Source organism: Dendrobates tinctorius, unplaced genomic scaffold (genome assembly GCF_039654945.1).
Source record: "Dendrobates tinctorius isolate UK_male_01 unplaced genomic scaffold, ASM3965494v1 ptg000082l, whole genome shotgun sequence".
Lineage (NCBI taxonomy): Eukaryota > Metazoa > Chordata > Amphibia > Anura > Dendrobatidae > Dendrobates > Dendrobates tinctorius.
In genome coordinates this window covers 25,057,268-25,070,454 of record NW_027361750.1, presented here as the reverse complement: position 1 = coordinate 25,070,454, position 13,187 = coordinate 25,057,268, and the positions used below count along the sequence as shown (strand labels likewise).

Here is a 13,187-nt window from a genome sequence, read left to right as displayed (position 1 = left end):
ATGATAAAATCCAGACAATCAAGGGCAGAGCAGGAATTAGTCTGCATTTCTGGCATTTAAGAATGTTAGCAGACCTGATGGTTTGGGGAAAAAAGATGTTATTTTATACCTCACTGGTGTTTAGAGGGAGTGAAGGAGTTACTTATGGTTTAGGGCACAAAAAAGGGTAATATTACATTCCTGGTGTACAGATTCCAGCATTCTCCTGTTACCAGGAAAGTTGTGACTAAAATGGATAAAAACTACTATTAACTCCATCCTGCATCGTGCCCAGCCTCCTGCTCAATGCAGGATTCACTAAACCATCTCAGACAGATATCTGTCCAGCCTCTGTTTGAAGACTTCCATTGAAGGAGAACTCAACACCTCTCGTGGTAGCCTGTTCCACTCATTGATCACCCTAACTGTCAAAGTTTTTTTCTAATATTTAATCTGTATCCTCTCCCTTTCAGTTTCATTCCATTGTGTCTTGTGTTTCCATGTGCAAATGAGAATGAGGATCCCCCTACACTGTGACATCCCTTCCGATATTTGTAGAGTCAGCTATTAAGTCTTCTCTTAGCCTTCTGTTTTGCACGCTCAGCATTCCAAGATCCTTTATTCGTTCCTAATAGGACATACTTTGTAGTCTGCTTACCATTCTGGTAGCTCTTCTCTAAACTTGCTCCAGCTTTTAAATGCCTTTTTTAAAATGCGGTGCCCAGAGCAGGACACAGTTTTCCAGATGAGGCCTGAAGGAGGAGTAGAGGGGGATAATTATTTCACGTGATGTAGACTTTATGCTTCTCTTAATACATCATAGAACTGTGTTTGTCTTTTTTGCTGCTGCATCACACTATTGACTCATGTGCAGTCTGTGATCTACTTGTATACCCAAGTCTTTTTCACACGTGCTGTTGCTTAGTTGTATTCTTCTCATTCTATAGATGTAATTTTCATTTTTCTTGCCCAGATGTAGGATATTCCATTGTTAGATACCATTCTATTAGTCGATGCCCATTGTTCAAGCTTATCTAGGTCTTTGTGGCCTGTAATTTCCTGGCTCCGTCTTCCTTCCTTTTATGAAGATAGGGACATTTGCCCTTCTCCAATCTTCTGGGACTTCTCCTGTTCTCCAGTATTTTTCAAAGATTCTTCTGACTAGTGGTTTTGCAATTTCCTCTGCTAACTTTTTCAGTACCTAGGATCCAAGAGGTAACATTTCTCCTTGCGGAGAGTGATATGTTAAGCATGCCAAGATGAGAAGACTTTCAAGCCGCAATTCTCCTCTGGGAAATGTGCAAATTGTCTGTTCATAGTGGAAGAGGACTCGAACTCTAGTGCCACCTTTAGGAAGTAGCAATCCTAAAAGTCAATGTTGACCCTTTAACGAGCCTTGTTACATGACTTCGAATAAAAGCCAAAAACAGAATCTCAATTTGCAGACACTGTGTTTCGGGGTACTGACCCTCGTCAGTGCAAAGAGTGACATCTGGTTTAGCTGTGTGAGAGATGTAGCAGATTAAACTGTATGGATGAGAATAGTCAATTTCTGGAACAAAACGTTTGATCAACTGTAGCAGGCCAAGCAGATTTTCAAAATTTTAAACCACCGTAATTTTACACAAAGCAGACAATAGTCATTTTTGAAACAAAAAAAATGTGGTCACCTGTAGCAGGCCAAGCTATTTTTAAATGTTTCAAACCACCATAATTTCACACAAAACATGTTAAACTGTGTGGATGACAATACAGTCAATTTTTTCACACAAAAAAATGTGGTCATCTGCAGCAGCTACTGTATATATTTAGCAACGGACTGTAAAACCCTAAGTCTTGTCTGGAAGCTGTATTCAGCCACTCTCTTTGCTCCAGCTGTCCCTAGGCTAAATGCAGAATGCATCACATAGAAACAGCAAAGCACAAGATTAGCCCTAAAGGGCCCGTCACACATAGCGATATCGCTAGCAATATTGCTATAATGTTACTGGTTTTGTGACGTAGCAGCAATATTGCTAGCGATATCGCTATGTGTGATACTTACCTCCGACCGGCTCCCTGCTGATTATCGCTGATCATGCGAGAATGGCCTGGGCCGTTTCTCGTCGTCAGCTTCCTGTTGGGCTTCCTGCTGTGGCGACGAGCGACGCGTGGATGCGGGCGGGAGGACGTCTTCATCGCCTCGTCTGACAGGTAAGTAGCGACCGCCGACCGCTGCTATGTCGCTGGTGAGATCTGCCTGTTTGGCAGCTCACTAACGACCACTTAGCGATGCACCAGCGATCCTGACCGGGTCATATTGTTTTCTGGATCACTGGTGCATCGCTAAGTGTGACAGAAGGACTTTTAGTATGATGGTTCAGCAAAGTATCACCACTAGAGGACTCCAATTCCTAAAACTGTGCACACAGGCCTGGACAAATATTCTCTCCCTCCAATAAGAACTCTCTGAACTGTGTAATGGCGTTAGTGCGCCGAACGTGGAGGCATCAGTCCATTTATATCCCCATATGAGGTAGTGTGGCCAGTTGATCACAGTATTGCCACTGCCAAATTGGCTATGGCATAAGAGTGACTGGCAGGCAATCTCCGCATGCTTATTGGCTGTGCCAAACATTGGACCGGAGATCTGAGCATTCAATCGTCGCACCAGCCAATGCTCAAAGAGTGCAGGGCACATCCGAGCACCCAGATATTCGAGTGATATTTGAATATCACCAAGCACATTCACTCATCACTAGCAAGGACCCTATATTTTACATTTTCTGAATTCATAGCCATTTCAGTCAAATATTGAACTTCAGTTGAAGGAAAATTAACCCATGGGTGCTCACTTCCTCTTGATTACTTATACTTCCAAAGGTGGGGACAGTGATGCCAGCGATAATTGGGTGCAGGGCTCACATGAGAAAGCAACCTCACGTGAGCCCCAGGAACACAGGTTCCGACACTGCTGGACCGTAGCCGGCACGAGAGGTGAGAATAGTTGTTTGTATTTTAACGGGAGCAAACATTCAAATTGAGAAGGGGTTGTCCTAGTAGTGGACAACCCCTTTAAAATAAATAGAAAATGCTTATAGCTTACTGAGAGTTTTTGGCTGTCTACAGGATTTGTTGTATGCTCCATATAGTCTATAATAATATAAAGAACACCAGGGATCATTTTCATGTTATCTCGATCTCTTACATTTTGGACATAGCTGAGGGGCAGGACTTAGCCAATAGGTGGAGTCAATCATTTTTATCTCTTTCATTGCAGTCTGAGCAGTGGGGGATGACTTATTTGTAGCCAGTTGTGTGCAATTCAGCTACAGGCAAATGTAACATTACCCTCTTTCACTAAATTACCTGTGCTCCTCTTTAGTAATAAACTAGGTAGGTTGTTGAATAAAAGTTGAGATGCTGATTTGTCCTGCACATGGGCCCACCAGGTGATTCACCTGTTCTCCTGTGGGCTAGTCCAAGTCTGAGTATATTAACACACTGACATTACAGTACATACACATACTGTATATACAGTGTGGGGAAAAAATGTCACAGTAGTACTTCTTAAAAGAAAAAAAATCTATGTGAAGAAGAGGATAGGAAAAAAACATTGATTTCCTCAGCCACATAGAAATCTAGAACTGTAGCTTGCTAGACCTTTGTATAGTACATAAAAAAATATTTGAAGATGCAAGCAATGTCTCAGTAAGACATCAGACCCTAGAAAATAGAAGAAAGTAGAAAATATAGGTAGCTATAATTAAAGTTGAGTACTGCATTTTCCTACTTTCACAAGAGCCCCAAAACCATTTACCAAACTGCTCACTTTCTGAGTGGGTGGAACAGAAATTGAAAATATGTTTCTGCACAAGACTCTGAAATAGCAATGTTATTCATGTTGAGAGCTGTTGGCTCTGCTAAGATTATTAAAGAACTATGAAAGGACATGGTTAATCTGCAAATTGGGTGAAATGTAGCAAGTAATTAGTGCTTTCTACAAAGCTTTCAATAAATGCCATTGAAATCAATAGTGCTTATTGCCTGTTCGGAAGAAATAAAAGATTACTTGGTAAAAAAAATCACTTTTTGTCAGTAATACTTTTAATAACTTTTTATATTTGGATAATGTTTGAGTCATTTATTTATTTAACTCTTAATTAGATGGCTTGATGAAAAGCAGGAAGATGGGAGCACAGAAAGAGAACTCTTTGCCACAGGTAAGTGGGTTATTTGTTGTATTTCCTGGTTGTGCTTACAGGTAACTTGCCATGTAAAAAAATGCTATTGCTATTGACCTGCAGATAGGGGAAAGAATAAATTGACCTGCAGATAGGGGGTTAATCTACAGGTTAATAGCATTCTGAAACTGTCCGGTGCTGGCACTGAGAGCTCTGCTGTTGGGAAGAAATTAACATTATTCTTTCCAGCAGGCACAGGCTTTCAGTCATAGAGGTGGGTCAGTGTAGCTTTAGTCACCGTTCCGTGCATATTGAGCAGCGGCTGTAGCCACTCCCTGGCACTGACAGACAGCCAGCTCAGCATTATAGCTAGCTGTCGGTCAGTACCGGAGGTGAGGTTAGCAGGCACTCACCATGTACTGAGTAGAGACTGAATCTGCGCCAACCCACCTCTATGACTGAAAGCCTGTGCCTATCGGGAGGAATAAAGTTCATTTCCTCCCAGCAGCAGGACTCTCAGTGCTAGTGCCAGGCAGGTTCATAATGCTATTAACCTGTAGATTAACCCCATATCTGCAGGTTAATAGTATTTATTACATGACAGGTTCCCTTTAAAATAAATGTGTTTAATTTCATTGTTTACATTTTAATACCATAATATAGTTAAGTCTAACATTCTGCGCAGATTAGTTTCTGAATTTGTCTATTTTTCTCATACAGAGCTCCATGTTTCCTATAATTGCTCTCTACAGCCACCACTTGACTGCCTGCTTATAATGTTATTAGAGAGAGTCTGTCAGTAGGATCAACCCTCCAAGCCATTGATATGGGCATGTAGGTCATAGGAAGCTGTAAAAAATTATACCTTGATGTCTGCGATCTGGTGCTTTATAGCAGAGAAATCCACGTTTTTCTCAATATGTAAATGCGCTATTAAAACGTAAGAACCAGACAGAGATCACCTTTAGAATCTGCCTTCAAAGGTTATTTTAAATTAAAAGGGGATTTACCAGTGTGAGACATGTAATGACTGACAGCCTGCCCTTCTGATCTACATGTCTCACACTGATAACTCCACCTTTTATTTGAAACAAGAGGGGATTATAGGGAGAAAAATGGGAAGCGCAAGCTTCTAAGTGTAGTAGTTAATTATCAAAGGTATATACTCCGTGTGAATACACTCACCTATTTGGTATCTTGAGATACTGCATGTAGATCCCGTCTCTGGATCACTCCATTCCTCTTTCCATTCGGTTTGCTGCAAAGATCTAGGAACTAGTGAGAGCAATGGACAGCGCTTTCATAGGTAGTAACACTTGGTGAATGTTTTTCCCAGCAATATGCGCTCCTGAAGGATGATGATGGAACTTGATATTTAGATTCAAGGATGATTTTTATTTTTAATTCAAAATACAACCGGTTTCGACTGCTAAGAGTCTTCCTCAGGTATAATGTCAAGAATATAAACGGATCTGTCTGAACACATTTTATAGCAGATCTCCCTGCATGTGGTTTTGGGTGGGGGCTGAAAGGTCTGTTTTTCAGACACACCCAGATACTCAGATATACAGGATTTTGCACTCTGAGGAATCAAACAAAACCCATATACCAAATAAATGTTTCACAAAAAGTTTCACACAAAAAAATTTTCACATAAAAAAACAATTAAAAAGTATATATATAAAAATATTCCAAACTTTTCACACAAAAATTTTTTTTTCCCTTTTTCTAAAAACACTATAAATAATATTATGTGTAAAATTTCTTTAAAATGTTATTAAACATACTGAAGTGTGATTTGATACAAAAATATAAAATCCTACAAACATGTACATTATAGCAAAATTTGAAACTCTTCCTTAAAACTCTTCCTAATTTAAATATCATATGCCCTCTATAACATCATTTAATCCATCCGGGTATAATGTACCCAGACGGAAGATCCAATATGATTCTTTCCGGTTTAGCTTTTGTATCCTATTAGTACAATTCTCAGGTATTTCCTCCAGCGGAGTCACAGAAATATTGAATGTTTTATTATGCTTCAAAGATAAGTGCCGGGATAAACTCTGCTTTAAAAAAACATTTTTAGTATTGTGTCTGTGGCCATTCATACGGGATCGTAAGGACTGAGTGGTCCGACCCACATATTGCAGCCCACAGGCACAGGTGATAACATATATAACAAAATCACTATCACACGTTAATTTTTGCGTGATTGCTATGGTTTCACCTGTACTGTACGACGCAATGCATTGAGCCATATGACTGATAATTTCACAGGTACAACATTTTCGGGAACCACATCGATAGATACCCAGTTTGAAAGCATCAGTTTCATTTATCCTAATTTTTTCTTTTTTCTTTATACATTCCCGTTCCTTATCTTTGGTCATTCTGAGATTACTAGGGGCAATTATACCCTTCACCGTTTGGCCCCTACGAAAGGTAATATTGGGTCTATCTGGTAAAAGTTTTTTCAAAAAAGTATCCTTTTTCAACAAGTACCAATATTTGTTTAAAATATTTCTTATCTCTGTATTACTACGATTAAAAGCGGTAATAAAATTGTACTGCCACCCATCTTTTTTTCTTTCCTTATTCCTATTTTTGTTTACATTAATTATCCGCTCAGGTTTTTCTCCTCCTCCTTTAGTTATCGCCTCTTCCACTTCCTTGTTTTTATTGTTCTCTCTAGATAAACACTCCTGCTGAGTTCTTTCTAGATTAGTTCTGTATGCTGCCATTATTAATCGTTTTGGATATTTCTTATCCGTAAACCTATCAATGAGAATTTTCGATTGTTCCACATAATCTTCCTTATTTGTATTGTTTCTCCTAATTCTGCGGAATTGGCTATAAGGAATGTTTTGCTTCCATTTTTGATGGTGTGCACTTCGATAATCGAGGAAACCATTTGTGTCAGTTTTCTTGAAATATGTTTTTGTGCAAATTTTTTTATTTTTATGGGATATTTCTAGATCAAGAAAATTTATTTTTTCCTTATTAAGCTCTGCCGTAAAAGTAATACCCCAGTCATTCCTGTTTAATGCCACAATAAATTCTTGAGCTTCAACTTCAGTGCCTTTCCAAAATACAATTAAATCATCAATAAAACGACGATAATATATTATGTTGTTACAGTAAGGTTTCTGACACAGGGGCGATGAGGACTCGAAGCACCCCATGAAAAGATTTGCGAAACTTGGCGCTACCCGAGTCCCCATTGCGGTGCCAAGCCGCTGTATATACAATTGCCCCTGGAAGGTAAAAAGGTTATGTTCTAATATGAATTTTAAACCCCTTATTAAAAATTGTCTCTGTTGTTCTGGCATATCTGCTATCCCATTCAAGTAATGTGAAACTGAATTAATTCCCAATATATGATCAATATTGGAGTAAAGGGCATGTACATCTAAAGTTATGAACATGTACTTTTCTTCCCAAACGAAATTTTCGCATTCTTTTATTAATTGACTGGAGTCTAGGAGAAAAGAAGGTAATTTTCTGACTAGATGCTGTAAGTGCAAGTCGATATAATGCGACAGCTGGCTGGTTAATGATCCGATACCCGAAATGATCGGTCTTCCAGGAGGTTTCACAGGATTTTTATGCACCTTGGGCAGGTGATAAAAGAGGGCTGTATTCGGATTTTTGTTAGTCAGGAAACGTTTTTCCCTTTTATTTAGAATGTTTTGGTTAAAGGCAGTGTCTATCAACCTATGGTATTCTTCAATATGTTTCTTGGAAGGATCAGCATCTAATTTTGTGTAGTATTTTGCATCCGATAGTATACTATATGCTTCCTCCAAATAGTCATCTCGGTCCTGAATGACAATACCCCCTCCTTTATCTGCCTCTCTAATTACAATTTTATCATTGTCCTTTAGTTTGTTTAAGGCTTCTTTTTCTTCCTTTGAAATGTTAGTTTTTTGAAAGGGTCCTTTATGCCTTATTGGTCCATTTCTTATTAAGCTCGTAGTTTCTGTTTTCCCTTTTTGTATAGTTTTACCCCCAGTCTTATTTAATTCCCGAAATTCCTCGGATACTAAAGCATAAAAAGTATCCAAATGGCTACCTCGATGGTGGGTGGGGTTAAAAGTGGATTTGGGACAAACATTTTTATGTATACTTTTGCTGAATTGTATGGTATCCACTTTTACTTCATCCTTGTCTTTGCACCCTGCTGTTCGATCCATGATAGCAAAGTGTCTAATAAGTGTTAATTTGCGGACATATTTATTTAGATCTAGAAATAAATCAAAAGGCCTGGCTCCCTGTGTAGGACAGAAACCCAGCCCTTTTGATAAAATTGCTTCTTCAGCCTTAGAAAGTTGATATTTTGATAAATTGAATAAGTTTATTGTGCTATTTCCTATATTCTGTTCAGTAATATTCTTTTTTATATCCCTCCCTCTTTTGGAAACACCATAGTTTTTTTCTTTTCTCCCTCCTCTAGAACCTCTGGTCCTCCTTTTCTTTTTGAGGCTGACAACAGTGTTGGGGGAAAATACTTTGCAATCAGATTCTTCTTTTGTACCTGTATTGGGGATGCTACCAACGAGCCAGTCTCCAGACAGGGTAAAATTACCTCCATGGGTGATAGTGTTGTTCTTGGTACAATCTCTAAAAAAGATATATTGGAATTTGCTGGAGAAGGAGATGGTGTTTGCACTACTGAGGTGTAAAGATTAGGTGATTCAGTGGTGTCATCTATTTTGAAAATACTAGGACACAGTTCAGATATATGATTCTGAGATCGTATTGTTTCCTGTAGTTTTGTATTAGATTCTACTGGATTGGGGGGAAAAAAGGAGAAGAGTGAATTGTTGGATTCCTCTTCCTCCCTAATGGATAAATCCCCCTCAGAATTATAAAGACTACTCTCCTCACTAGCTGCCCCATAAGTTCCTTTGTTATGTATCGGTAAAGGAATCACACCCGGAGTGGAAGATATGACACTAGTTTTCTGCTTAGCTGGTAAAGAAAAAATTAGGATAAATGAAACTGATGCTTTCAAACTGGGTATCTATCGATGTGGTTCCCGAAAATGTTGTACCTGTGAAATTATCAGTCATATGGCTCAATGCATTGCGTCGTACAGTACGGGTGAAACCATAGCAATCACACAAAAATTAACGTGTGATAGTGATTTTGTTATACAGTATATGTTATCACCTGTGCCTGTGGGCTGCAATATGTGGGTCGGACCACTCAGTCCTTACGATCCCGTATGAATGGCCACAGACACAATACTAAAAATGTTTTTTTAAAGCAGAGTTTATCCCGGCACTTATCTTTGAAGCATAATAAAACATTCAATATTTCTGTGACTCCGCTGGAGCAAATACCTGAGAATTGTACTAATAGGATACAAAAGCTAAACCGGAAAGAATCATATTGGATCTTCCGTCTGGGTACATTATACCCGGATGGATTAAATGATGTTATAGAGGGCATATGATATTTAAATTAGGAAGATTTTTAAGGAAGAGTTTCAAATTTTGCTATAATGTACATGTTTATATTTTTGTATCAAATCACACTTCAGTATGTTTAATAACATTTTAAAGAAATTTTACACATAATATTTATAGTGTTTTTAGAAAAAGGGAAAAAAAAATTTTTGTGTGAAAAGTTTGGAATATTTTTATATATATACTTTTTAATTGTTTTTTTATGTGAAAATTTTTTGTGTGAAACTTTTTGTGTAACTTTTATTTGGTATATGGGTTTTGTTTGATTCCTCAGAGTGCAAAATCCTATATATCTGAGTGTGTCTGAAAAACAGACCTTTCAGCCCCCACCCAAAACCACATGCAGGGAGATCTGCTATAAAATGTGTTCAGACAGATCCGTTTATATTCTTGACATTATACCTGAGAAAGACTCTTAGCAGTCAAAACCGGTTGTATTCTATTTTGAATTAAAAATAAAAATCATCCTTGAATCTAAATATCAAGTTCCATCATCATCCACCTTTTATTTAGGATATCTCAAGGCAGATTTTAAAGGCAATCTGTGGCTGGGCCATATCAGCTTTTGATAGCTCGGACTTTTCTGAACGAGGCGATACCTCTCAAAAGTATCACGCCCACATACAGCAATATTGAATCAAAAATAAATGTTATGGCTCATGGCAAAAGAAAGAGGAAGATTACAAATATAAAAACAAAATTGACTGACGAGGCTAGCGGTTCATGAACACCTCATAATGTACTACAACAACAGAAAATTATTAAAAAGTAGAAATTCACTTAAAGAAACAGATTATAAACTGGTATGTGGATGGCAGTGCTAATGTGTGTTCACTACATCTGTGTGGAAAATGCAATGTGAAATTGCTATGTAAGTACAAAAAATTCCAGAATTCTACATCAGGATGAATGAATAAATATGTTAACTCTTTGTTTTGCATTTCAATTTATTGTTTTATAAGTGGAAAAGTGAGTGAGCATATAATAGCATATCATAGCAGTCATGTCAGATACATGTAAGAAAGTCAAGACGCAGTACACAGAGTACAAACTAGGAGCAGATACAGATTAGAATTGAACAGCCATAATTATGTTGGGGAGCTCTACATACTGAATATCTGGTAATAAGATACTTGACTTAGAACTGTCGAAACCTATTCTACTAAGAAGTAAACATATTAAATTAATAGGATGCAACGATAGACTGAGATAGAGAGTGTGGGTGAACCAGGATTAGGGGAGCTTTAGTTTATATACAAAGAGAAAACTCCATAAGTAACAGCCGCTCCTCTTTCTGATCCCCTTTGATGTAAATATGTATAAGGTAGTTTATAAAGCCTACCCTCTGGTATCACCCTATCATTGATATCTAGATGTACAACATTAGTTAGTAGAAGTGTTGTTCAGTCCTATTACTACATGTTGCCAGGGTAGGGAGCAAGCAGTGGAGATGTCTACCGAGGATGCAATGGGTAAATGGAGAAAACGTAATATTGTAAAGTTTGTAGCCCCTATAGATGGTGCTAACCCTTGTGTTATATTGTTCAATGATTTAACATCAGCAATTTCCCTGTTGTCAGGACTCTAATGTTAGGACCCTGTCAGCGTCGGCAAACTGCCACGCAGAGCAGGGTGACTTACCCACACTATGGGAGAGCACGGGGTCCAATACTGTAGTGATGGTTCAAGCAGACAGGACCTGCGGCACTGAAAATAGTAGGGAGTCCCAGGACCTATGATCATGTGACTGTAGGGGGCAGGGCTTAGCGTCCTTCTGCTGCAGATGATGTAACGTACCTACTGCAGGCAAACTGTTGTAGAGAGGAAAACGAAGGTCAGACAAGCGAGGGTTCGTACACGGAGAGGGCTGTGCGGTACCAGAGGGATGATCAGAGAATAGTCAAGTCACAGGCAGAGGGTCATACACAGAGAGGTAGCGCAGTACAAGAGGGACAGGCAGAACTCGTAACAGGGACAGAACCGGATCAAAACCAAACAAGCAACAAGTTATCAGGCACAAGGCACACATACGCACGAGGTCAACTAACTCAGCCGAGGGCAGGAGTATAACTGACACCGAGCCTAGGTCAAGTGAGCATTAAATAGCCGCCCTCTGCCAGAGAGAGGCAGAAACAATTAACCCCTGTCTGACCAGGATGGGCCAAAGACAAACCCCATCCTGGATCATGACAGTACCCTCCTCTCAATGGGGGGCCACTGGACCCCCGGGTCTCTCAGGATACTGGCGTGAAAGGCCCGGACCAACTGATCCACATGAACCGATCGAGCAGGAACCCATGATCGGTCTTCAGGACCATAGCCTTTCCAATGTACAAGATATTGAAGGGCACAATGGACCATCCTAGAGTCAACAATTCGTTCCACCTCGTACTCAGACTGCCCATCTACCAAAACCGGTGGCGGGGAAGACGATGATCCCTCCCCACAGAACCCCGCAGGTTTCAAAAGGGCCCTATGGAAAACATTGGGGATCCGTAGAGATGGCGGAAGACGCAACGGAAAAGCCACCGGGTTAACCGCTTCGGTAATTTCATAGGGACCAATAAATTTAGGACCAAGCTTCACAGAGGGGACCTTGAGTCTTATATTCTTGGTAGATAACCATACCTTATCCCCAACCAGGAACACTGGCCCCACGGACTATTTTTTATCTGCAAAAAACTTATATTTATCCTGGGCCTTCGTAATGTTACTCTGGACCTCCTGCCATACCTCCCCCAAATGCTGGATAGTCTCATCCACCCCAGGACACCCAGAGTCCAAACAGGAAAACTCTCCAAAATGTAGATGAAGCCCATAGTTGCAGAAAAAGGGAGATGTACCCGTAGACTGGTTAATGCGGTCGTTAAACGCAAACTCGGCCAAAGGTAACGCAGTACACCAATCATCCTGTCGGGCTGAGGTCAAGCAATGCAGAATTTGCTCCAGAGACTGATTGGTCCGCTCAGTCTGCCCATTAGTCTCTGGATGGTAGGCGGATGAAAAGGACAGACCAATACCAAACTTTTTACAAAATGCCCTCCAAAATCTGGAAACAAATTTTACTCCCCTATCAGACACCACATTCAAGGGTACCCCATGCAACCGCACCACATGCTCAACAAACAATCTGGACAATGTTTCCGCATTAGGTAGAGCCACCAAGGGTACAAAATGTGCCTGCTTACTAAACCTGTCCACCACAACCCAATCGACGGTATTACCCTTGGAGGGGGGAAGGTTGGTGATGAAATCCATGAACAAATGAGTCCATGGTCTCTCAGGAATTGGCAGTGGTACCAATTCCCCGGCCGGCCCGTTATGGGGGGTTTTCGCACGGCCACAAACATCACAAGCAGACACATATTCCCCAACATCAGAGGCTAAAGAAGACCACCAGAATATTCTAGCGATGGCCTTCCAGGTAGCCGAGATCCCTGGATGTCCACCCAGAACTAAGTCATGGAACTCCCGGAGGACCTTGAGGCGAAATTGAACTGGTACGAAAAGTTTATCCACTGGCTTAGTCGGAGGTGCAAGAGACTGGGCTTCCCGAATCTCCCGTTCC

At 40.0% G+C, this 13,187-nt stretch overlaps 1 protein-coding gene across 1 annotated transcript in view; it reads left to right on the top strand.

The window, feature by feature from the left end:
- RP1 (RP1 axonemal microtubule associated) overlaps positions 1–13,187 on the top strand; it is a 742,035-nt gene that overhangs the window by 382,224 nt on the left and 346,624 nt on the right. The window contains exon 29 of the mRNA XM_073583994.1: positions 4,126–4,181. Coding sequence (XP_073440095.1) covers positions 4,126–4,181 — 56 coding nt within the window. The remainder of the gene's footprint in view (positions 1–4,125; positions 4,182–13,187) is intronic.